The following is a 27257-nucleotide window of genomic DNA, read 5'->3' as shown; positions in this document are numbered from 1 at the left end:
GAGTAAGGAGATAGGAGACCCAGAGATATGGCCTGAAAGGTCTCTGAATAGGGGCTGAAATATAGATACAAATGAATCAACACAGTAAATTCATATGCCAAAATTCAGTAATACTTATTCAGCTCCTGTTGGGAGACAAAGGCACCTCCCAAAATGTTTCATCTCACCTGTCGGTCCATCTCATGAAGTCGATATTCAATGGCCCTCTCCACATATTCCTTCCTATTGGAAAATGTGAGTGGGATACTATTTCCACCAGGGATTATGGGAACCATTTTGCCATCAGCACTCTGACCAACAAAAGAATCAAGAGGAATCATCTAAGAATAGAAGAAAAAAGACTTTTAACTACATGGTAGAAATGACAACAAAAAGTATGTTACACAAGTATAGCAAAACAGTAACATCATCAATATACTTTTAAAAAATGTTTTTATTGATTTTTTTTTTTTAATCCTCGCCCAGGGATATTTTTCCATTGATTTTTAAAGAGAGTGGAGGAGAGAGGGAAAGACAGAGAGAAATATCAATGTGAGAGAAACACATCGATTAGTTGCTCCTGCATGAGCCCTGACTAGGGCCCGGGCCGGGGAGGAACCTGCAACTGTGCTACGTGCCCTTGACCGGAATGGAATCCGGGATCCTTCTGTCTGCGGGCCAACACTCTATCCACTGAGCCAAACTGGCTAGGGCTGTTTTTATTGGTTTTCAGAGAGAGGAAGAGAGAGGGAGGGATAGAGACATCAATGAAGAGAATCATCGATCGGCTGCCTCCTACATGCCCCCTCCTGGGGATTGAGCCCGCAACCCAAGCATGTGCCCTGACCAGGAATGGAACAATGATCCTGGTTCATGGGTCAACACTCAACCACTGAGCCATACCAGCCGGGCATCATCAATATTTTTAAGGATAAACAAGGCAATCAAGATAGCTGGTCAGGCTACTTGATCAGCAGGGAATGCTGTGTCATCTGGCTATAATTAAGATTGAGAGAGAAAAATAAAATAAAATAAATAAATAAATAAATAAATAAATAAATAAATAAAGACTGAGGCTGGCCCAGCTGGGTGTGGCTCAGTTGGTCGAGTGTCAACCCATGAACCGGCAGGTCAGGTTCGATTCCCAGTCAGTGCACATGCCCAGATTGTGGGTGAGATCCCCAGTAGGGGGCATGCAGGAAGCAGCCAATCAATGATTCTGCTCATCACTGATGTTTCTCTCCCTTCCTCTCTCTGAAATCAAGAAAATATGTTAAAAAAAAAGAATGAGGCTGAATCTTTCTCCCCTAAACAAAGTTCGATGAACTGTGTTTGCCCCAGGCCTCCCTCTCCACCTTGGTTCTTTGGGTCCTTCACTCTAACATGCACAGGAGTGATTAAAGGGGAAGGAGCAGAAGCTGGGTGCTGGAGCCAACTCTGTTAGAAGCAATTTAAATCGCTGGGGTTGAACAGGGGCTGGCATGGCAAAGTGGTTAGTGTGTCCGCCCATACACCAAAGGGTTGTGGGTTCTATTCTTGGTCCAGTGATCCCCTAGCCCAGTAGGGGCCCATGCAGGAGGCAACCAATCGATGTGTCTCCTTCACATCGTTGTCTCTCTTCTCTCTCTTTCTCTCTCTCTTCTTCTCTCTCACTCCCTCCATCCCTTCTACTCTCTCTAGAAATCAGTGGAAAAAATACCCTCAAGTGAGGATTAACAACAAACAAATAAATAAATAAATACATTGCTGGGGTTGAACTGCTAAGGGCAGCAATGGGACATGCGTGGGCCAGCTAGACAGCAAGTATGAAACAATATCTGAGCTAAACATATATATATATAAAGCTAGCGACCATAATGGCCATAATGACCTTAATGACCGGTCGCTATGATGCCCACTATGGCCAGTGAACCGCCCAATCAGAGGGTGGGACCTTTTTGCCAACCTCGTGGCCCCTCCCCGCTGCGGACCTGCCCCTGATTGCACCCTCCCACCCTGATCAAGAGCCAGCTGCCAGCCAAATGTCCCCTTCCCTTCCCCCCAGCCAGCCCTGCCCCCGACCAGTCCACCCCACCACGATAGGCCCGCAGCCCCTCTCCACGGCCAGCCTGCCGGACTGCAACCCCCCACCCCGATAGGGAGTGGGGTTTGGTGGCCAACCTCCTACAGCCCCTCCCCCTGGCCACCCCACCCCTGATCGCACCCCCTACTCCAATAGGGGGCAGGGCTGGCCAGCAAACCTCCTGCAGCCCTTCCCCCTGGCTGTCCAAGCCCCTGATGGGCCTCCACCACCCTGATCGACCCGCAGCCCCTCTCCCTACCCAGCCCCATCCCTGATCACCTCCCCGCCCCCAAAGGGGGCGGGGCCAGCCCACCGACCTCCTGCAACCCCTCCCCCTGCCTGGCCTCACCCCAGATCGGCTCCCCCACCCAATCAGGGGCGGGGCCAGCTGGCCAACCACCCCTGGCCCCTCCACCAGGCCACTGGCTCCTGATTGGCACCCCCCACCCCATTCAAGGGTGGGGCCAGCCAGCCCACCACCCACAGCCCCTCCCCATGGCCGGGTTGGTCCCCAACCCCAATCGGGGATGGGCCCCATCGGCCAATCGTCCATAGCCCCTTCCCCAACCAGCCCAGCCCTGATTGGCCCTGATCAGGGCCAGCCAGCCGGCTGGCCAACCTCCCACCATCTCCTCCTCCTGACAGGTCCAGCCCTGATCCCTCCTGACTGGGGCTGAGCTGGCCGGACCCCACCCATGCACGAATTCGTGCACTGGGCCTCTAGTATATATATATATTCTACTACACACTAGCAGAATAATGGACTGGCTGCAGTTACCTCATGGAAACTCTCCTCAGTGATCCCACTGTCTTCAAGGTGAAGGATGCTGTGGAGGGTCTGCACATACAGCAGGTCCACCTCCTCCAGGTCCTCCAGGGCAAGGGGGACACAGCACAGCTGCTTCCATACCAGAGGGGCCAAGTGCAGGTCCAGAGGCTTCTTTGTGCGAATGGCAACCCCCATTAAAATTCCCAAGAACTTAAATTGCATTAAATGTTCATCAAGACAGGCAGAAGGGTTAAAAAGGAACCTGCAGAAGTAAAGAAAATATTTCAAACAGAGTTGTCCTCAATTTTATTAGAATAAGTTACCCAACAGCTATAACATTAGTCTAGACCTGCGCTGCCCAACATGTGGCCATTTAAATTAATTAAATAAAATTTAAAGTTCAGTTATTCAGCCACTCTAACCACATTTCAAGTGCTCAGCAGTTACATGTAGCCTGTAGCTACTATTCTGAATAGCACAGCGACCACATTTTGAATTGTTTTTTGAAGAACCATAAAAGGGCAAGTAAATGGTCTATAAACCCTTAAGCTATCTACTTCAGGAAGCTCTATTTCCTAAAATCATTTCATTTATCATGTACAAATGCATAACAAAAGATCCAAAATTCAAAATTTGGCAAATACAGGGATAATATATAATTGCAAATACTAAGCGCTGTGACTTGATAGCATATGAAAGCTTTTTTTTCCTCATGAAAAACGATTTTATTTATTTTTTATTTTTATTTTTTAAATATTTTATTGATTTTCCACAGAGAGGAAGGGAGAGAGATTGAGAGTTAGAAACATCGATGAGAGAGAAACATCGATCAGCTGCCTCCTGCACATCCCCTACTGGGGACGTGCCCGCAACCCAAGTACATGCCCCTGACCGGAATCGAACCTGGGACCTTTCAGTCCACAGGCTGATGCTCTATCCACTAAGCCAAACCGGTTTCGGCACGAAAAACGATTTTAAATATGTTACATGCAATAAACACCAATTGTTTAAGAAAAATGATCTTACATATATAATATTACATGAAATAAACATTAATGCTTCAAGAATAAAATGATTTTAAGTATAAAACTGTACTAACATTATGATATCACAGAAGTTGTAGGAAATATTCAAAATCTGCAAATAGGATTGCTATTATATTCTAGAATATTCCCCCCCCTCCCGCTCTATTTTTGTTCATCAGTTTATGTTGTTCATTATATATATGTTCACTCACAAATGAGTGAGATCATTCGATATTTATCTTTCTACGACTGGCTTATTTTGCTTAGCATGATACTCTCCAGGTCCATCCTGGAAAGTTGTTGCAAATGGTAAGAGTTCCTTCTTTTTTACTGCAGCAAAGTATTCCACTGTGTAGATGTACCAGTTTTCTAATCCACTCATCTGCTGATGGGCACTTAGGCTGTTTCCAAATCTTAGCTATTGTAAATTGTGCTGCTATGAACATAGGGGTGCATATATCCTTTCTGATTGGTGTTTCTGATTTCCTGGGATATATTCCTAGAAGTGGGATCACTGGGTCAAACGGGAGTTCCCTTTTTAATTTTTTGAGGAAACTCCATACTGTTTTCCACAGTGGCTGCACCAGTTCAAAGCTTTTAAATAAACTTTGATGCAGAAAATTCCTTGAAGAGAGTACATATTGGCCTTCATGAACACACAAGATGTCAGGTTTCATAATCAAGTCTGAGTTTCCTCTACCCTTCTATATTATCAGAGTTAGTCCCATATTAAATACCAAGTCATGATAAAAGTGCCTCAGTTTTCTTATCTGTGAAAAGAGAATATTAGTAGTTGCTAGTCCGTAGGTTTATAATGAGGATTTGGTGGGATAATACACGTAAGGCACTTAAAGCAGTGCCTGGCACACAGTAAGCACTCTATAAATGTGAGCTGCTGCTGTTGTTGTTGTTGTTATTATTATTATCATTATTACTGACATTCCATAAACACTTGCTGATTGTCTTACCTGTCCCTATTGTAACCCACTTCTGCAGTAGCATTGGGAGAGGGTATAAGAAGGTCAACAATACCAGTTTCAAGTTCCTGTAGAAGAAAGAAAAATTTTTGAGAAATGAAAATAAAATACATCAAGAGAATGAACTGTATTAAGTATCATACTGAAAAGAGAATATTTGAGAACTTTATAATGCTATGTGACAACCAGCCAACTCTCTATGATTGATTTATCAGGAAAATCCTAATACCACACAAAGCTGAAAGGGTCAGAGCTGATCTGGAAGCAAAGCTGCCACTGTAGATCTTAAATAAGAAGACATCCAAACACTTCACACTTGCTTTTCTACTTCACCTGGCAGTTCTAAAAGCACCAGAATAAGTCAGAGCATGTGAGTTATCCTGGATTTGTCTTTTACATTATAAATATAAATATAAGTATAAATATAAATATGTGTTACTATTGTTTTCCCTGCCAGTAGTATAGCACAACAAATGGTGAATCAATGGGAGATGGCTAAGCACTGACATTTATTCAATAAGGTATCTTCATAAAGCATTTCACAAACCCTTACTATAATTTACCTATACAACCATTAATAGCATGACTTTATGTAAGGTTCACAAATGCATCACTGCTACATTTATAAAAACACTACAGGCACAGTGCATGAAAATTCATGCACTGGGGAGGGGGGCCATCTGCCTGGCCTGCGCCCTCTCGCAGTCTGGGACCACTTGGGATATGTCCACCTGCCGGCTTAGGCCCGCTCTCTAGGGGATCAGGCCTAAGCTGGCAGTCAGACATCCCTCTGGCAGCCCGGGAACCCGCGGGAGATGTCCAACTGATGGCAGTCAGACATCCTTAGCACTGCTGAGGAGGCGGTAGAGGCTCCCGCCACCGCTGCTGAGCTCACAGCCGTCAGCCCGGCTTGTGGCTGAGCGGAGCTCCCGCCGTGGGAGCGCAGTGACCACCAGGGGGCAGATCCTGCGTTGAGCGTATGCCCCTTGGTGGTCAGTGCACATCATAGTGACTGGTCGTTCCGCCATTAGGGTCAATTTGCATATTGCCCTTTTATATAGGAGGGCTGACAGGGTAAACACTGGAAACAATAGAATGGCCAATAGTTGAGTGGACAGCTCAGCAGGGGACACTGAATGAATATACCTGGCACATCTCTGTGATTGTGTCATCAAACACTCCTCCAGCATCATCAGCCCCTTCTCCAACAAGCTTAACCTTCCATGCTCTGGAGGGCAGACGAAGGTCTGATGCATTCAGTTTAACTACTTGTCTTGCTATTTGGACAAAGATGGGCTTACACTTTCGTCCTCTTTAAAAGAAAGGGAAAACAGAATAAAATACAACTCTCACCAACTTTGCATATTACCACAAAGGTCACTTGAAGATATCTTCCCATCCGTGAATGAACAGGCCAGTTTAATAACAGTCAAACACTGCGCTAGGCCCACGATAGCCACCTTGGGTACTAGTGTAAGCACTGCTATTATCCTAGTTTACAATGAGGAAGCTAAGACTCACAGAGATTAGTTAGTAATGTTCATCTAAAGAAATGCTAACTAGTTAGTGAAACATACACACATATGCTAACCTGGTTGATATCCTCTTTACTGTAATTTGAGGTCCATAGTTTTTGCCTTGAACCATGGTTTTTCCTATGGAGCGCACCATGGGGAGGGTGTAGACTCTTGGGGCTAACAAAGGCCGAAGCTGTCCCTGTACAATGCCCCACGTTCCAGCATTATAATGAGATGTACTGTTCTGTAACAGAAAGTAAGCTTATCAGAAATGGTATACTCTAAGGCTTAAAAGAAGTAACACTTGTCATTTTTAGAATATAGTTTTTTTAATGAGCAACTATTAATCACTTAAGAAATTTTTTCTGATAAAATATTTTTTTAAAAAAGTTGGAAAAGGACACACACATGTAGAAACAAATAAAATCATCTGTGATCCTACCATATGGAGATGGTACCATTAACACGTTGATCTATTTCTTCCATGTTATGTAGACATACATTTTTTACATTGTTGAGATCACGCTGTTTATATGATTTTCCACTGCTTTTCGCACCTAACTTTATATCATTAAACATTTCCACACTAATTATAAACAGTTGTTGACACTTTGTTTAGTGCACACAATATTCTATATCCTGGCTGATTATTTACTTCTAACAATGATTTGTCAAATCTCTCATCTGCCCCATGACTGGCTCCCCAAAAGATTTCTGATGAACAGTTTTATAAAATGACTAGGGGCCCGGTGCACGAAATTCGTGCACTGGGTGTGTGTGTGGGGGGAGTGTCCCTCAGCCCAGCCTGCCCCCTCTCACATACTGGGAGCCCTCAGGTGTTGACCCCCATCACCCTCCAATCGCAGGATCGGCCCCTTGCCCAGGCCTGACGCCTCTGACAGAGGCGTCAGGCCTGGGCAGGGGACCCTCATTTCCCCCCATCACTGGTTCTGCCCCCAGCCCAGGCCTGATGCCTCTGGCCCAGGCATCAGGCATGGGCAGGGGACCCCCAGACCCCTCCGATTGCTGGCTCTGCCCCTTGCCCAGGCGTGATGCCTCAGCCAGAGGCGTAGACCCCCATCACCCTTTGATCACCTGATCGGCCCCTTGCCCAGGCCTGATGCCTCCGCCAGAGGTGTCAGGCTTGGACAGGGGACCCCCATCTCCCCCCGATCACTGGCTCTGGCCCCCGCCCAGGCCTGAGGCCTCTGGCCCAGGAATCATGCCTGGGCAGGGGACCCCCATCTCCCTCTGATCGCTTGCTCCACCCCCCGCCCAAGCCTGACGCCTCTGACCCAGGCGTCAGGCCTGGGCAAGGGGACCATCATATCCCCCCAATCCCCGGCTCAGCCCCCCGCCCAGGCCTGATGCCTCGGCCAGAGGAGTTGACCCTCATCACCCTCCGATCACCAATCACCGGATCAGCCCCTTGACCAGGCCTGAGGCCTCCGGCAGAGGTGTCAGGCCTGGGCAGGGGACCCCCAGCTCCCCGCGGTTGCAGGCTCCGCCCCTGCACAGGCCTAACGCCTCTGGCTGAGGCGTCCGGCCCGGGCAGCGGGGACCCACAGCTGCAGCGGCCCCGTGATCGTGGGCTCCGCTTTAGGCCCAGGCAAGGGAGCCCTAGTTCCCGGGACTGCCAGCTTCGACCGTGTCCTGCTCCCATCGCTGGCTCTACCCCTACTTCCTGCTATCACTGGCCAGGGCGGAAAAGGCACCTGATTCTCCGATCATGGCTGGGGGGCAGGGCAAAGGCGGCCCCAGGGCCGCCTTTGCCCTGCCCCCCAGCTCTTAGCTCCCCACTGGGTTTCCGATCACTGTCAGTGGCAGGGGGCTTCTTCCTGCTTTCCCTTTCGCCTCCCTGCATTGTGCCTACATATGCAAATTAACCGCCACCTCGTTGGCAGTTAACTGCCAATCTTAGTTGGCAGTTAACTGCCAATCTTAGTTGGCAGTTAATTTGCATATAGCCCTGATTAGCCAATGAAAAGGGTATCGTTGTACGCCAATTACCATTTTTCTCTTTTATTAATGTAGACTAGACGCCCGGTGCATGAAATTCATGGGGGGGGGGGGGCGGGGGCGGTTCCCCTCAGCCCAGTCTGCACCCTCTCCAATCTGGGACCCCTTGGGGGATGTCCAACTGCCAGACATCCCTCTCACAATCCTGGACTGCTGGCTCCTAACCGCTCACCTGCCTGCCTGCCTGGTCGCCCCGAACTGCCCCCCTCTGCTGGCCTGGTTGCCTCTCATTGCCCCACCTTCTGGCATGGTCTCCCCCAACTGCCCGCCCCCCCCCCCCCAGCATGGTTGCCCCCAACTGCCCGCCCCCTGCTGGCCTGGTCGCCCCTCACTGCCCCCCTTGCCGGCTGGTCACCCCAAACTGCCCCCCATGGCGGCCTAGTTACCCTTCACTGCCCCCCCTGCCAGCCTGGTTGCCCCCAACTGCCCCCACCCCCTGCCATACCGGTCACCCCACACAGCCTGCTGTTTGGTTGTTTGGTCATCCCTCACCCAATGTCCCCCCCCAGCCCCCCCGCCAGCCTGGTTGCCCCACACAGCCTGCTGTTCAGTCATCCATTCAGTTGTTTCGGTCATGGCGGCCCCTGGCTTTTTATATATTAGGATATACATTTTAGTATGCCTATACATTAAACAAACAAACATAGCCAGCTTGCTTTTCTTCTATATTTCTAGACTATTCCATAAATATAGTTAAATCATCCTAATTTACTTTATTTCCCCCGGTCCCATTCCATAGGGCCCAGAATACACATTTGTAAGAGCAAAAAGTCTCCTAAATGTAGTGGATGCATTTATGTAACAGCCATAATTGGTATTAATAGCTTTCTGTGCTTAAATTTTAAAATCATATAAAAACTTTATAGAAAATATATGCTTAACCATTCATTCTTCCTTGAGGTTTAGATAAATCAAAACAAACAGAAAACCACTTTGTGTCTTGTATTATTTCCAATATCTGGTCTGTCACTAAGCGAACAATAAAATGGAAACAGAATTGTTGCCTTTTCTACATCTCTCTGGTGCTAAGAGTAAAAAGTATTAGCCATGAAAGAACTTTCCAAAGGCTGAGAGAAAGGCCCGGGCACAGCGAGCACATCATGGGTGCTGTTCCCAAGCCAGCATGTTACCTGGTTGTTGGGGCTGAGGTTCAGTAACCTCCAAGACGAGTACATGAGGTCCGAGAAGTGGTAAAGCAGCCGGAGCCTGGCCCTCGCGGTGTGGATGCTCACCTCCCTCAGTGCCCCATACTGGGGGGGCACTGCATCGGGCAGGCCCAGCTGCAGAGGGACTGACACACCTGCTCAGAAAGCAAATGAACACTTATAAAGGAAAATGCATTGCCTGCATTTTCAGTATTTTGAAAAATTTCAAACACACAGAAAGTGTACAACAAACATTCATTCCTACCACTTAAATCCTATAATTAATATTTTGCTATATTTGCTATATCACATATTTATCAATTTCTCTATCCATCAATTAATCTTAATTTATGATGAACTTGTATGGGTTTATAAAACATCTTTTTTATTTATCATTATGGACACTTGTTTTATTTCTCCTTTAATTTAGTTTCCCATTGAACTGTGGGACCTGAAACAGTTCAGTCACAAATATGCATTTTATTTTTCTTTATATATTTTTTTAGATCTATAAGAATTTCATAAGTAATTAAAAACAAAACCCAAATTCTTCCTTTCATACTCAATAAATGTTGTATTCATAATAACATTAGGTGTGGGCCAAGACCAGGCAAGAAGTTCTGGAAAATGAAAATGAGCAATTTAGCAGAGCCACCTCCCACACTTACTAGGGATCTGACAGAAAGTGACTATGACAGAAAGAAAGATATAGGTGCATGACTCATAAAAGCTTTTTACTGCAAGAATAAGAGCTTTGTAGAAGCAAAGACTACCAGGACTGTATCTATGGTTACCCTCTAATAAAAATGCACAGAGAAGTAGAAACAAGACATTCAACTCATTTGAGTTTCCTGTAAATAAAGATTTGTATAACTCAATTCCTAGAGGTATTTTACTACTATTAATAAAAGCTAACATTTGTTGAGTATTTTTATGTGTCTGGCACTATTCTAAGAGCCAGGAATTGGTTCATTTACTCCTATAGCTCTTTATAATAGGTGCTATTATAACCCTCATTTTATAAACAAGAAAATCGAGTCTCAAGGTCACTCAGCTCATAAATGGAAGAGTCAGGATTCAACCCAGGCAGTGTGGTTCCAGAGTCTGAACTTTAAACCACCACACGTGTAGCCTCTGTCCTGAAGTGGGAGGGAAATCCCTCTGGAAGAATCAGAAGCCCCAAAGTACCTAAAACTGTGAGTGGATGGGCAGTACTGCTCATTCTGGATCCTGTTAATCAGAAACTGCCTCCTGCTTGTTTGGAACCTACTTGGTAGTACTGCCTTGTTCTCTTAGGGTTTATCTAAGAGAAAAAATATCCATGGGGAGTCTTTCCTACGGACCTGTGGCTAAGTAGAGATGTTAGCAAAAAAGGAAGAGAATGCTGAGTTCTCAGGCACAAGTTCACTTCAGAGAAATTCTAGTGCCTTAGACAACAGAGGGTGGTAAAAAGAGAGGGCTTGAAGACCTGGGAAAGAAATAGTACAGATATAAAGAAATTCATAATAGTGATAAATGTCACACTTAAAGTAATAGTTACATTTGTGGGGAATGGAAGTTGGGTCTAATTGGGAGAGTAAACAGTTGGATATTAAGTACACAAATATGCATTGTATTACTTTAACATATTTTTGTAGATCTATAAGGATGTCATAATAAATTAAAAACAAAACAACGAAAAGACAAAAACAGCCCCATCAGTCCTGCTACATGCTGGAGTAACATGGCAACAATAGGCCTTAGCTACAATTTATCATTTTATAATAGATAAAAACACTTAGTTGCTGCTCTAAAACTATTTTTGCTTGCTTAAGTGATATGCTTTCTTTTGGGGGTACAGAGAGAGACTGCTTCATAAGGAAGTTGCAGAAGAACTTCTTGCTGTGAAAGTACTTACAGTGCTGGTAGCACAAAAAGTGCTTTGGTTTGTGGGGGAAGGTTTGATGGTTTCAGAACAATGTCTGGATGCAGTTTGAAACTGGCAAGCAGAGAGTGCAGCTGGGTACTGCTGAAAGAGAAGCTGCAGGAGCATGGATATTTCATCCCTCACCTGGTGCTCTTGGTGGGACAGGCGGCGCTGTCCATGCAGCACTGTGGCAGCGGCCAGCTGAGATCTGCCGAACATTTTTCCCTTGCAAAACTGTAACCAGGGTCGGTTCTCGAACGTGGTTGGTGTGGCCTAGGCCAAGCTGGGGTAAATTACAAATACACAGAGATTCAATTAGAAAGAGGAAGAGAGGACACCAAGATGATGAAATCTGTCTTAGAGGTAGCAGGTCTAAATAGGTTAATATCTGTACCAAGCCACAGCATCAAAATAAAGAAATTAATTCTGATTTTTCTCTATCAGAATGGACCTCAGAGCTCAGACTGTCTCCTAAAAACCAAGATACAACAAAGCCATTCCCAATCTAGCAGAGTCTTAATGACTGAACACATCCTTGGATTCCACTTCTGGAGAGGAAATGAATTCTTAGAAAGTTTAAAAGGTAACAGTGATCTTTAGAGCTTTTACTTAAAATACATTTATTTCTTGATTTTTAACATAGTTACAGAAGCAGATTCTCTCCTCCATATCTCTGTTCTTAGGCTCTGACTTTTCTCAGGGTCTCCTCCAGATTTCTGTTCTCCAGTTCAATTCCAGGTCAGGACACATACCTGGGTTTCGGGCTTGATCCCCAGTAGGGGGCAGGCAGGAGGCAGCCAACTGATGGTTTTCTCTCATCAATGTTTCCCTCTTTCTTCCAGATCTCTGTTCTTAGGGTCTCTCTCAAGTCAACAAAAACATATTAAAAAAGAACCCAAAACACTCAGTGTGCCAGCAGCTAAGCACCACAACATCATTAGACAGGATCATGTCAAGGTCTTGTCAGGGACCTGCCAAAAGTGTCCTCAACGTCAATTTTCCTTCATTAAGACAATATGCAACCACGATGATGAGCAGCTTCCTGATCTGGTAAGGAGACAACAGGGCCAAAATGGGTAATACTGGACCTTGAACTTGAGGGCACCTGAGTACCTACTCTAGTGGCAGCCAAACCCAGAGAGGATTTATAGAGGAAGGGGATGTGGCTCTGCAGTAGCAGGCATCTCAGACATCTCCCACCAAAGTCCCTCCCTCTTCCATATCTAGGGTAGGCTAAACCTGTCAACCTCAAATCTTTCCTCAATGTGTTAGAGCACTGGTTTTCAACCTTCCTAATGCTACGACCCTTTAATACAGTTCCTCATGTTGTGGTGACCCCCAACCATAAAATTATTTTCGCTGCTACTTCATAACTGTAATTTTGCTACTGTTATGAATTGTAATGTAAATATCTGATATGCAGGATGTATTTTCATTGTTACAAATTGAACGTAATTAAAGCATAGTGATTAACCACAAAAACAATATGTAATTATATATGTGTTTCCCAATGGTCTTAGGCGACCCCTGTGGGTCACGACCCACAGGTTGAGAACCGCTGTCTTAGAGGCTTAGTTCATTCCTCTGTATAATGGGGGTGACAAGACCTCCTGCACAAACACAACTGTTCTTTGCACAACGTTATATTATAAAATATAAAAGTATTGTTGTTTCTTTCTTTCCATCAGCTGATGTTCCTAGTACCTAACCTCACATATTACTGTAGTAGAAATGATGATGACAGTACCAAATACTTACAAAGTGCTGCTTACTATGTGCCAGGCACCTATCAATGTGTGTAAACACATACATATACTCAGTTAATCCCCTTAATCTTTTTGCTGTGATTTTTTTAAAACCATGGGATAGCCCTGGCTGGTGTGACTCAGTTGGTTGAGGATTGTCCCATGCACCAAGAGGTCACCTGTTACGGCCAAAGGTAAACTGAGGGGGGGGGGGGCGTGAAAGGATTAAGGAAAAGACAGACAAGAAAATAATAGCTGGGTCTTGGTGAGACGCTGCCTCCCTGATGGGGAGACAACGACAGCGCCCACAAGCCGTGTCTTTATTTTATAGCACATGTCACAAGGCAAAGCAGGGGCGTGATCACGTTGTTTACAGCATTCTTGTGAGCTCCAACCCTACTCAACTACATGCACCTGAACTCTAGCACAAGGCACGTGAGGCTACATGTTTGGACCATAGGTTCAAGCTTACAACCACAGCCGTTGGCTATAATTATGCTGGGGGGGCCCTGCCTGCTGGAAGCCGGTCCATCCTTGCTGCTTGACACAGTCGCTGCAGGGAAGAAACACCTGCACAGCATGTTTCAAGGGACCTGGCGTAAATGGCATACTGTTCTTAAAATGTTTGCTCACCTTCTTGGCGCTATGTGTTTTAACAAAGGTCACCTCTCTGAGAAAGGTTGTTTCCCCAGGTAGGGATTTTTCCCTGAAGTTAGGGAGGGATAAAACCCCTTAACTAAGAGCCAGGTGGGTAGTTAATCACTTTAACTATGAACAATCACACTTAAGCTAGATAATCTTTACTCCCTGGAATGGAGATAAGAAACGCCCTAACCTTTGGAATAGAAATTGATAGGATTAAAATCAACTGGTATAAATACAGATGTAATTAAGACAATAAAAAACCAGAACTTGGCTGGAGGTCCTGGCTTGGCTGCTGATCAACTGAACGCTGTCTCCGTGTCATTCCTTCTTCGCCAACTCCGTCCACACCTTTGGGGACCCCTGGACCTGCTGGGGTTGGACCCCAGCACCTGCCCTCTAGCTGGGACTTGCACGTGGCAATGAGAGGACCTGGTCCTTTCGTTAGTCCGAGGCTTGAATCTGGCCAAAACACCGTAACCGCGCCCCCCAGTCACCAGTTCAATTCCAGGTCAGGACACATACCTGGGTTTCAGACTTGATCCACAGTAGGGAGCACGCAGGAGGCAGCCAATTGATGGTTCTCTCTCATCAGTATTTCCCTCCCCCTCTCTCTCCTTCCTCTCTCTCTCTCAAATCAATAAAAACATATTTTAAAACACACACACACACACACACACACACACACACACACACACACACACACCCCAAAAAACCCCACCATGGTATAGTACAGCCGTGGGCAAACTACGAATCGCGGGCCGGATCTGGCTCATTTGAAATGAATAAAACTAAAAAAAAAAAAAAAAAAAAGACCGTACCCTTTTATGTAATGATGTTTACTTTGAATTTATATTAGTTCACACAAACACTCCATCCATGCTTTTGTTCCAGCACTCCAGTCCAGTTTAAGAACCCATTGTGGCCCTCGAGTCAAAAAGTTTGCCCGCTCCTGGTATAGTACTTGGCCACAATCAAGAGAGAGAGAGAGAAAGATGGATAACTGGACTCACAAAGCAATCAGTCCTGTGGCAGAGGATGTCCTTGAGGCACTGTGGTAGACATTATGAGGTTCTTAGCTTATCTCTTACCCAACTGAAGGATGTTCAGTTCTCTAGAATATGAGGGCAGTAAGCAAGATAAATATGTACCTGTCCTTCTGAATTGCTCCCCCAGGCATATATATCTCCTGTTGATGTCAAAGCAAGTGTGTGCTCAGCTCCAACTGCCACGTCTTCAATGACTACTCCTGCCAGGACAGGGACTTGCTGTGGCCGATTATGATTGCGAGCACGACCCTCTGGCAAGCCTATCAAGCGATCTGAGAAAAAACAGCAAGGAGGAAGTTTATGGATGGCACATCATTGTCCTTTTATGTTTTTCTAAGGAATCATTTAATTTTTATGGTGGAATGTCAATGAAATATTTAACTCATTGGGGCCAAAGCTGCTATTCTGGTAAGGTATACTGGATTCTAAGTACATAAAAAGTTTGAAACTATTTCACTGCAAAATGTCACAGTCTCCTTATCAATAGAAAATAAAAGTACATCTAAAATCAGTAGCTTCTTTCAAACCAAGAGGCACTTCAGTGTCCCCATATTTGAGAGGATTGGTACATAAATCACAAAGGCCCTAAAGTTCTTGCATTCTAAGAAAAGACGTCTTGTCCTCAAACTTCCAGCCAACCTCTCCCCTTACCTTTGCTGCCACACTTCTAGAAAGTGCAGGCCAGTCCCTGTTTCTCCATGTCCACTAGGCCTGTCTGGCTTGGGCACTGTCTACAACTTAACTTCCACTCTTACTACTGTACTGAAAATGTATTCTCCAAAGCATTAACTAACTTCTGCCTACGGCAGCAGCTTCTTCTCAGGCTCCAGCCAACAGAGCCCACAACACCTTCTGATAACATGGTTCCTTCAGCCCCTCAAAATTTGAACCTTGAACCTATGAATTCATAAGACCTGAAGCCCCAGTCCTTGGAAGGACTAGAGAGGCAGGATCCAGAGGCACTCTGGTGGTCAAGGCAGTGTTTGTGGCAGCACAGTGAAGGCAGCAAAAAAGGAGGGGAAGGGCCATCAATGGGGAGTAGAGTATCTTTATGACCAAGTTCACAGAGAGGAACAGGAAAGTAGCTAGTGAACGAAGGTCATAGACCCACTTATGACCCAGAATAAAAAATGACTCAATTTAGAGCCCTTTCTATAAAACTTGAAGGTAAATGTTCCTATAATATATGTGTACACAAAATAAGCAATGCAAAGCATAGAAAATGCCTTACCTTGACCAAAGGTATACACTTGACCATCTTTGGTCAATGCAACAGAAAACTGAGTTCCACAAGCAACCTTTTTAATTCCAATTCCACAAAGAACATCAACTTTCTGCAAAATAAAAGGTGTAAGGCACACTTTAAAAAGGAAAAGAAAATACTCTTGAATTTGCCTACTGGCATGTATAAACTCAAGAATTATCTTCCAATAAAAACACTAACAGTTAATTACCTGTTTCCACTCAAACCCACACTCCTAAATGTTATTTTCCCATATTGTTCTGCAAACTATCTGAATTTGGGGGAGGAAGTGTGCAGGGGCATTTGGCAAAACCCCCAGAACCTCATGTGAAGTGGAAGCATTCCTCTGGATAACAGAAACCAATGAAAAACCTGTGGCCTTTTGAAGACTCCTGTAAGACATGGGCTGCTCCCAGCAGACTTCTGCTTTCAGAGGCAACAGTCACTGCTTAAATGTCCCCAGAGAGGGACTTCCTGGTTTTGTGAACCCCTAGCTGAATCCTGTCTAACTTTCTGGATGTCACAGACTATGTATGATGGTAAATCTGGAGTTGAATATAAACTGAGTATTTGTAAATCATGCTGCTTGTTAAAAATGTTAGGACAATCCACATAAAAGAATTATGTAAGAGGTCTTCTGCAGAGCCAAGAAACTTTTTATAATGTGAACAAGAGCTTCTAATTTATTTGTTTATGCACTCAAATTTCCTTTTCATTACTTCTTAAACAGAGGTGCGAATCTGTATAATTCAGTAATAACAATAAACTGATAAGGGCAGCTGTAAGATAGTTCATGGTTCCCTCCATAAAACACCCTGGAGATATGTTTATACTATTTTTTTCTTTACAATGGAAGGTAGTCTCTATGGTGTTCAGCCATGTACAGAGATAGACACTTACCTTTGCAGAATTTTTACATCCAGTTTAACTATTAATGGCTTATTTAAAATCAAGCTGTAGAATGTAGATCATTTAAGAATAAGCAACAGAAGCTTCTAAGCTTCATTATGAATTACCATAAATGCTAAATTTAAATTATTCCCAACTAAAAAGAGGTACCGATATAGACAAAAACTATGTTGTCTGAAACACTAACAATAAAACTGACCTGGGGTGAAGATTTTGCAGTGGAATTTCCTAAACCTAGTTTTCCATAGTCACCATCTCCAAAAGCCCACACCATGGAGCCATCTGCTGATACTGCCAAAGTGTGGTTTAAGCCACAAGCCACCTGGAGAAATAACAGAGTGTTCAGTAAGGCAAGTCATAATACCTACAACACATACGCATTTCTGGGGCCCTTTCCTCCACTTTAGAGGAAAACTTAGCTTGTTTCTAAAGATTTTTATTGGTTTCAGGGCCTTTTACATATGTTAAAAAAAAAAAAAAGTGTCCATAAGAAATAATTCCTAATGTTCACAAAGAAAAAAATAACATTTTTCTTCAAAGGAAATCCTTCAAATATCTGTGGCTAACTCAGAATCAGAGAGCACAAAAGATAGGGGAAAAGTACATATAACTCAAATATACTCATTCATACCAGAGAAGTCTAAGGAATAATATAGAAAAAGATAAAAATATCTTATCTCTTTATAAAAAGAAAACCTCAATGTGCCTACTAGCATGTATAAACTCAAGAATTAGCCTATATAATAAAAGTGTAATATGCTAAGTGTCCGGTTGTCCATTCAACCAATCAAAGCGTAATATGCTAATGATATGCTAAGGCCGCTCAACTGCTCGCTATGACGTGCACTGACCACCAGGGGGCAGACGCTTCGACTAGTAGGTGAGCTTGCTGTTGGGGTCCGGCCGATCGGGACTGAGCTGGACGGGCCAGACATGCCCTGGAGCCCTCCTGCCGTCCCTCCCTGGCTGGTCAACCTCCCACATCCCTCCCTGGCCCCGATTGTGCACTGGTGGGGTCCCTCGGCCTGGCCTGCCCCCTCTCACAATCCAGAACCCCTCAGGGGATGTCAGAGAGCGGGTTTCAGCCTGATCCGGCAGGCCAGGCTGAGGGACCCCCCAACTGGTGCACGAATTCGTGCACTAGGCCTCTAGATTTCCAATAAAAATACTAACAGTTACAGGACAAGAACAATTATTGCTTAAGAGCAAGCAGTAGCAAAAAAAAAAAAAAAAAAAAGGCAAGCAGTAGCTATCAGTGATGCTGCAGTTCAGCCATCCACTTCCAGCCTATTGGACGGGAGCCACAACCGTTTGTACTGTTTAAAAATTGTATATCAAGTTGTATTAATACTTTATGGAGGGGGTTTTAAACATCTTGAATTAATGTGGAATCAAATATGACAAACTTATATGACAAACTAACTGAAATTAACTTAAAATGTGAATTTTCACATGGGAAAAAAACCATGAAAAATTATCAAGCCAAGCAAAATGCGCATGAAGTTAAATATAACTGGTGACTTCTTTCTTCCTGAAAGGACAATGTCTAAGAGCATGCAGAGCATATAAGCAACTATGATCTGACAGAACATATTATTGACTTATTCCGTGCCTGTCCAATCTGATACCCCTCCAGTGCAGTCACTCTCTCTGGAAGCTTTTTATTAGAGGTGTTTCCAAGACCCAGACGGCCATAGTCGCCATTCCCAAAGGTAAATAGTTTGCCATCTGAAGTTACAACTGCTGAGTGCTTGAAGCCACAAGACATCTATAGATAAATAAGGAGAAAAACAATTTATTAAGAGGGGATACTAAGAAAAAAAGAAATCAGTCATTTTTGGTTATTAGTATAGTAATAAATTTCACTGATAAATTAGGATCTTAAAGACTGGTATGTTCTACCTGCCCAAATGGCCCTCCTGCTCCCCTACGTCTGATCTACCTCATCATCCTCAGGAAGACCAAAATAAACTGCATACCTTGGAAGAACTGTTGCTACTCTTTACCTGTGTACAGATGACTTAGACTACATGAAATGAATGGGGAAATTATCTGTTAACTCAAAAGTGGTATGCCGGGAGCCGGTCCATCCTTGCTGTTTCAAAGGACCTGGCATATATGGCATACTGTTCTTAAAATGTTTGCTCACCTTCTTGGCACTATGTGTTTTAACCAAGGTCTCCTCTCTGAGAAAGGTTGTTTCCCCAGGTAGGGATTTTCCCCTGAAGTTAGGGAGGGAATAAAACCCCTTAACTAAGAGCCAGGTGGGTAGTTAATAACTTTAACTACAAACAATCATGCTTAAGCTCCATAATCTTTACTCCCTGGAATGGAGATAAGAAATGCCCTAACCATTGTAATAGAGATTGATAGGATTGAATCAACTGGTATAAATACAGATGTAACAAGACAGAACTTCAGAGACAGAACTCAGAACACAGAACTAAGAAGAGAGAACCTACAGACAGAATCTACACAGAACCTACAGACAGAAGAACTTCGCTGGAAAGAACATGGCAAAAGATCCTGGACTGAACCTGACTACAGAAATTGGCAAGAGAACCTGATTAGAACCTGGTGACTGAACCTGGCTGGAGAACCTAGCGAGGGAACATGGCTAGAGAACCTCGCTGGAGATCCGAAGCAGAACCTCTCTGGAGATCCAGACCAGAACTTGGCTGGAGATCCGGGCTAGAGATCCTGGCTAGGCTGCTGATCAACTGAATGCTGTATCCGTGTCCTTCCTTCTTCGCCGACTCCATCTACGCCTTTGGGGACCCCTGGACCTGCTGGGGCTGGACCCCGGCAGTGGTACACAATTTTACAATATTATTCTAGATCACTAATTGATTTTTCAGAAATGTATATTAACTCAGCCTTTGTAACAATGAAGATAGGTTGAAAGCAAAGTTTTCCATTTATTCACGTATCTGTGGGGCAAGAGCTAAACCCCATAATGTTTCCTCTAAGGACCTGCAGCACCCTAGCCTGGGCCAAGCAGCTGGCTCAGGAAAGAGTCCATTCTAATATCAAAGCCCATTCAAACTTCTGACAAGCACAAGAAGTGAATGAATTATCTCATTTTCTATTTTCCAAAAGCAATGGATCTCTTAAAATGACTGTGTAATATATTTTTACTATTATTTCCCATTACCTGAATTTGATTGGACAACTAGTATGTGTACATTCAAAGCCAAACTTATCCATGTCCTGACTGACCTGCACCACTTCTTCTCCTTGTAAGGCCTCAATCTGCCTGGGTCGCCGCTGCCTGTCACTGTTCCCATGGCCAAGTTTGCCATAATCACCATCTCCCCAGCTAAAGACCTCACCGCTCTCAGTCAGGGCCATGGAGTGCCCATCAGAACCACAGGAAGTCACCAGCTGAGTCACCACAAAACCTGGAACAGAGCAGAAACCCAGTAAGAGTTACTGTATGTTAAAACTCCCCTCTTCACTTGCAGCTACCACAGAATATTCTCAAAATTGAAATATAACAAAATAGTACTACAGAAATAAAAATAATTTCTTAATTTTAAATCAAATTTGCAGAAACAGCCTAACAAATTGGGAGCAATCACACTAAACAATAATGTGACAAGGAAGAGGATGGTTATAGCAGCAGTTATATAAGGACCATGTTCTAACTACTTCTATAAATGCTTTACATGAAGTATCTCATTTTCTATTTTCACTTAGAACCTATGAGGCAGCTATTATCGTTATCACTTTGACAATTGGGGAAACCGAGTTACAAAGAGGTCTATTAACTTGTGTAAGGTTCCAGAGGTAGGGTAGTAGAACCAGATAGCAGCCCAGCCAGCCATCCCATCCTCACTACTGTCCTCTCCACACTAGGATCTCAGGGAAGAGAACTCAGAGCCAATCACGAATTGGTTCTGAACTCCTTGTTACTTGTATGCTTTTACTTTAAAAATCCTACTTTTTTTGTAGGCTTCAAAGTCAAAGTTAAGGAACAAGCCAGAGTCCCCTACAGTGGTTTCTCTAGAGATACTCCTTTTCCAAGTCACAGATAACTTTGACAGAGATGCCCTTTAAAGTCTTTAGTACATATCCATATAAACAGATTTTTAATTTTAATGATGCACATGCATAATTGCTACTTCTATTAATAGTTGCCTAATTTTGCGCTTTTAAAGAATTTTATATTCCTCAGTGGGTCTTGAAACAGTTATTTATACCACTGAATTTGAACACTATAAGTAACTTACAAAATAATGTTTAAAATATGAAAATTAAGGCTGTACATGTCTAAACAAGAACTTCAATATATAACTATCTAGCAAAGGTTTGAGATGAGTTCCAATATAAACAAACATTCCTATAGTTAGGCCATCATTTCTGACCAGCTTTTAATTGAGGATAATTTTACCTTGTAAGGCTGAAATAACTGTCAGCACATGAAGGTCATCTGAGTTTCCTTGTCCTAATCTGCCGTAACTTCCTTCCCCACAAGCCAACACTGTGCCATTGGCCTGGATGACAAAGGTACAATTCTGACCACATATGACCTAGTATAAAAACACATAACTAAATACATTATCCTTTATTATATAGCTTTAACATGCAAACATTCAAAATGATTCCATGTATACCTAAGATACTTCATCAATTTTGTTATCTTTTCACTCCAGGGGTTAATGTGACTTTGGGTTCCTATAAGCTCTTGATTATTATAAAACTGCTTATTTAATTAAGAGATGTATGAGGCTCATTTGACTATTTAATATATTTAAGATAGTTTAAAATAGTTTCAGCCAATTGTGCGAAGTTCAAATAATAACCTTAACAACACAATCAATAAAAGAAGGAGGAAAAGATGATGGGGAAATAGTAAAGACAGGGCTACAGGTCAGCAAGAGGCAAGAACTAGAAAGGATATATAGGAGAAAGAATAGTGCCTTCATGAGGTAGAGAAGACCAAAAGAGAAAGCAGTTGCCTCAAGAAGAGTTTGGAGCCCTGTCAGTGAGCTCAGTGGTTAGAGGTCATGGGTTCGATTCCCAGTCAAGGGCATACCTGTGTTGCAGGTTTACTCTTTGCCCCGGTTGGAGAGTATGGGGAAGGCAACCAATCGATGTGTCTCTCTCATACTCTCATATCGATGTCTGTCTGTCTGTCTCTTTCTCCTTCCCTCCCTCTCCCCTTTCCCTCCCTTCCACTCTCCCTGAAAAGCAATGGGAAAAATATCCTCAGGTGAGGATAAAAAAAAAAAAAAGAAAGAAAGAAAGGTTTGGAAATATAGTACACAATTATTAGAAGAGGGAAGGAGTGTCAACTAAATCTGGCTAAAGACCCCAATAATTCTATAGCTGCGAAGAGAGAATCAATAGTTAGGATTATCTTAATTTCTATAAATATATAGTGACTAGGGGCCCGGTGCACGAAATTCGTGCACTGGGTGTGTGTGTGTGTGTGTGTGTGTGCCGGGGGGAGAGTGTCCCTCAGCCTAGCCTGCCCCCTCTCACATACTGGGAGCCCTCAGGCGTTGACCCCCATCACCCTCCAATCACAGGATCGGCCCCTTGCCCAGGCCTGATGCCTCTGGCCTAGGCGTCCGGCCCGGGCAGCGGGGACCTGCAGTGGCAGCGAGGGGGGGGGGGGGGTCGCGATCTCGTGGGCTCCACCCCTGCCTTTGCAGGATGCCTCTGGCTGAGGCATCTGGCCCGGGCAGCGGGGACCCGCAGCTGCAGCGGCCCCGCAATCGTGGGCTTCGCTTTAGGCCCAGGCAAGGGACCCCTAGCTCCTGGGACTGCCAGCTTCGACCATGCCCAGCTCCCATCGCTGGCTCCACCCCTACTTCCTGCTATCACTGGCCAGGGCGGAAAAGGCGCCTGATTCTCTGATCATGGCTGGGGGGCAGGGCAAAGGCGGCCCCAGGGCCGCCTTTGCCCTGCCCCCCAGCTCTTAGCTCCCCCCTGGGTTTCCGATCACTGTCAGTGGCAGGGGGTTTCTTCCTGCTTTCCCTTTCGCCTCCCTGCATTGTGCCTACATATGCAAATTAACCGCCATCTTGTTGGCAGTTAACTGTCAATCTTAGTTGGCAGTTAATTTGCATATAGTCCTGATTAGCCAATGAAAAGGGTATCGTCGTACGCCAATTACCATTTTTCTCTTTTATTAGTGTAGATCAGGCTTAATAAATCAAGATGTTAATTCACTACACACGAAAGCAAGAAAAATTTAGGAATTTATTAACAAAACTTAAGTCTGATAAAAATCTTAGAAAGCTTTTATTTGGAAGCTCTAACATCATGACTTTCTTTAGTGATTCCTTACAGAAAACTATGAAGTGGACAAACTTTATTCCTCTGTAAGTTACTGACAGCTGACAGTTAGAGAATCAGAATTGTCACTTCCCAAGTTTCTTCTTCATTTCTTCACCCTGTTAGTTACCTGCTGGGCTTGTGAGAATGAGGGAGCCGCTGCAGGTACCATTACATTTCTTCCAGCTTCTGCCAGCTGTCCATGCCTGCCAGCACCCCACAAGTAGACATCACATTTACCTCCCAGGTGCCAGTCCTAGAAAAACACAATCATCTGTACCAAGTATGTGCCAGTCTCTATGGGAGACATCAGGGCTCAAACACACAAGCATTTAGAATGAGAAGATTTACTGAGAAAAACCATATAATTGTCTTCATCTTTACTGACCTCAGGTCTGGAAGTTGCCCAAGACATAATTTGTTCATCCATGCCATTAATCCATTTACTGTTATCCTGTAAGGCAGAGTAAACATCAGGATCAATCTTGCATATCTGTTTTTAACTAACAACTAAGTGTTGTTGTAATAACTAAGTCTTCTTTCCAAAAAAGAACTTAGTAATATTATGAGAAATTAAGAGCAATTTTATAATTACACCAAACTTGATTTTTTGCATTGTTAATATTTCCCTTTATTATAAACACTTTCACTATCAATTATATCACTATCACAATTGCCTTGGAAATTCAAAGCTAACTTCTGAGCACCTGCAGATACAAAGTCATGTGCAAGAGTCACTGACCCTGTGAACTTTCTGTATAGCTTTGGGCAGGTCACTTCATTTTGCTGGACTTGTTTCAGTTTCCTCATCTATAAAATGACAGTTTCTATAGCAAGATACTCTTAGGTAACATCAGAATGCTCTTCCACAATTCTTACTTAATGGTAATTAAAAACATGATTGAAGTGCCAAATAATTTGAATCCATATGTGGAATAAATCTCATAAGATGACCAGGAAAATATGTTAAAATATATACATAATGGGGCAAAAGTAGGTTTACAGTTGTGAATATGCAAAACAGTTTATTCTTGTATTATTATTTATTAGTTACTATATTATTTTCCATACAAACAACTGCAAACCTATTTTTGCTCCCCCCTGTACAAATAAAATATATACGAACAATGCACTTATGGACTTAGAAAAAGGGGTGAGGGGGGAGATATGGGACTATATCTTTGAGAGCCAGGATGTTTACAAGAGCTCCACAGTTCTCCTATCACCATAGAGGCCTGTCACCAGATCGAAGATACTATCTAAAAGCAAAATATTTTAAATTTATCTAAGGATATGCTTCTAGCTACTCAAGTTAGCAAATACTTACTGAGGGTCTGCTATATGCTAAACACCCATGATACAATTGCTGCTGCAAATAACAGCAGTTCACCTTACACTTACCATTAGTAATACAAGTTCATCCTCTGGAACAGGCTCTAGATCTGGAACAGTAAAAGATTCCGGGAACTGCGCTCCGTTGGTCAAGGCTTCAGCAGCTTTTATGGTGGTTGAGAAACACTCTAGCCAGGCCCACTCATTCGGATTCCAGGATGCAGGGTCAGGGAGACAGTTCTGGTGGTGTGGTGGCACTGGAGGGTTACACAACAGCTGATCCAGATGAAGTCCCACAGCAAGGGAGGCCAGACACTGCATGTAGGGACTGTGAACAAGCTGATCGCCACAAACCACATGAGGCTAAGAGAAAATGCAAGGACATTATGTTATAGAGCCTTTCCGAAATATTCTAAATTAATCTAGTGAATGCCGAAAGCCTGTAGTTTATTCTTTAAGTTTATTGTTTTTTTTTAACTTTTTACTTTGAAATAATTTCAGATATAAAGAGTTGCAGAGACAGTACAGAAAACCCTTCACACAACTTCCTCTAATGTTGACATCTTACGTAACTATAGTGCAGTTATCAAAACTAAGAAATAAACATTGGGCCGAAACCGGTTTGGCTCAGTGGATAGAGCGTCAGCCTGCAGACTGAAAGGTCCCAGGTTCGATTCCGGTCAAGGGCATGTACCTGGGTTGCGGGCACATCCCCAGTAGGAGATGTGCAGGAGGCGACTGATCAATGTTTCTCTCCCATCGATGTTTCTAACTCTCTATCTCTCTCCCTTCTTCTCTGTATAAAATCAATAAAATATATTTAAAAAAAAAAAAAGAAAGAAACATTGGTACAATAATAACTAAACAACACAATTTTATTTGTTTTATTTCCCCACTAATGCCCCTTTTCTGCTCCAGAATCCAATTCAGGATATCTCATTGTATTTAGTATATTTTCATTAATTTTTCTTAAGTTTAAAAAAAAGAAGACTGGTAACAACTGAACCATAGTGATCTGCTCCCTGTCACAACTGCTCCTTTACCCAAGGGAAGCCTGGCAGCCAAGAAAATTCTTCGTTCATGGCTCTCCCTGGTCCTAGCAGAACAACTCTGTAAGAGCTAAGGGATTCAGAATAGAAAACCTGGGCAAATACATCAGTGAAATAATATTAATGTAGCTTGACAAAAAACAAACAATAGAAACAACCCCCAAACACAAAACAACCAAACCCAACAAGCTTTACCTAGGAGGCAGCACAGTGACTAGTAAGGCCTGAAAGACAGGTCACACAGGCTCAAATTCCATAATTCCTCATTCTAGTATTTAATGACCCTATTTAATAGTTCAACCTTAGCTCTTCCACACAACTTTCCACGAGGTCCACCTGTTAAGTGGAAAGGATGTTCACTCTGACACCCACACTCACTCCCACCTCCCAACTTTGGGATGGCAAAACCACATAAAAATAGATATATGGGTTAAAAAAGGGAAGATGATACTCTGAGGTACAGGTATTTCAAAAAGTTTTGGAGTGAAAAAATAATCTGAAGAATGATATAAGCACAACACAAATTTAAGGTTCATTTTAAAACTTTACTCTCACTTAAATAAAGTAGGAGTAGACTTAACTGTTTTAGGCACGACTTAGCTTCATTTGATTCTGCCCAAATAGCCCCATTTATTTTCCTCAGATCTCATGCTCTTAAGGGATAAATTCAAACCTATAATTCAAATTCCAAAGCACCAGGCATCAATAAATGTCAGAATAAGTGTAATTGCTCACCTTTTCATAGGCATACTGTTCCTGCAGCATCATGGGAAGCCGCTCCAGAAATGCTCTCATGCAGGGAGCCATATTTAGTCCCAGGACACCCTGCTGTTTTAGGGCTGTCCTGCAGGTTGCTAACACATGATTGGCAGCAGCCCATTCTGTCGTACAATTCACGACCAAAACATCCTGATGGGAAATAAATCATGCCACATGACTTGTCTTAATAAGAGAAAATTCTATTACCATTCACATCTGAGAAAGTTCATTTCAATAACTGCATTAAATACATTTGCTTTTTGGACATTTTATGCTGTACTTTTAATGCCTATGAACTTTGAAATATCCTAAATTTCGTCTAAGTAAAAACAGGTGAATAATAAATAACCATAAAATTTGTGAACTACCTTGGATTAGCTGATTCTTCTTAAAGAGATAACAGCAATTATTTGCTATACATAGGAATTGTAAGACAGGCATCTAATGTAATTTAAAAGTCTGACATGACCACAGGGTACTAGAGGACATATCTAGTCCTCTGCTGCTGAGGGACATATCTGCAAAAGAAGCAACACATTCTAACTGTGGCTCTATAGTTTATTATACACAAGCCACTACTGCCTAGGGTCTGATTCTATATGTGACTTTAGTAGGACTATTCATGCAGGTTTACAGCTCTACTTTAATATTATTTAACCACATAAAGTATAAACCAAAGCAGCACATTGGTTCTATTCATTAAGGGTATAAAAGGCAATACTGTAGGTAATAATGTCATATCATAGAATTACTTCACAGCAGAGGGCTAGTATTTTTCTTCACAGAATATTAAATTTGGAAGACAAAATATATTGTGTATACTTGAGTTAAAAATCTTTGGGATG

At 43.3% G+C, this 27257-nt stretch overlaps 1 protein-coding gene across 11 annotated transcripts in view; it reads right to left on the bottom strand.

Moving 5' to 3' along the window:
- HERC1 (HECT and RLD domain containing E3 ubiquitin protein ligase family member 1) overlaps positions 1-27257 on the bottom strand; it is a 193038-nt gene that overhangs the window by 6312 nt on the left and 159469 nt on the right. For all 11 annotated transcript variants that reach the window (XM_059698824.1, XM_059698814.1, XM_059698883.1 and 8 more), the window contains exons 60-76: positions 26389-26562; positions 24674-24967; positions 23661-23726; positions 23403-23528; positions 21381-21519; positions 20207-20388; positions 18600-18755; positions 17187-17309; positions 16067-16169; positions 14938-15107; positions 11544-11682; positions 9479-9648; positions 6404-6573; positions 5959-6124; positions 4804-4880; positions 2820-3072; positions 168-320 (exon numbers count right to left, since the gene is read on the bottom strand). In XM_059698824.1, the coding sequence (XP_059554807.1) occupies positions 168-320; positions 2820-3072; positions 4804-4880; positions 5959-6124; positions 6404-6573; positions 9479-9648; positions 11544-11682; positions 14938-15107; positions 16067-16169; positions 17187-17309; positions 18600-18755; positions 20207-20388; positions 21381-21519; positions 23403-23528; positions 23661-23726; positions 24674-24967; positions 26389-26562 (2661 nt within the window). The remainder of the gene's footprint in view (positions 1-167; positions 321-2819; positions 3073-4803; positions 4881-5958; positions 6125-6403; positions 6574-9478; positions 9649-11543; positions 11683-14937; positions 15108-16066; positions 16170-17186; positions 17310-18599; positions 18756-20206; positions 20389-21380; positions 21520-23402; positions 23529-23660; positions 23727-24673; positions 24968-26388; positions 26563-27257) is intronic.

The sequence above is a fragment of the Myotis daubentonii genome, chromosome 1, assembly GCF_963259705.1.
Source record: "Myotis daubentonii chromosome 1, mMyoDau2.1, whole genome shotgun sequence".
Taxonomy (NCBI): Eukaryota; Metazoa; Chordata; class Mammalia; order Chiroptera; family Vespertilionidae; genus Myotis; species Myotis daubentonii.
This window is presented reverse-complemented; position numbering and strand designations above follow the sequence as displayed.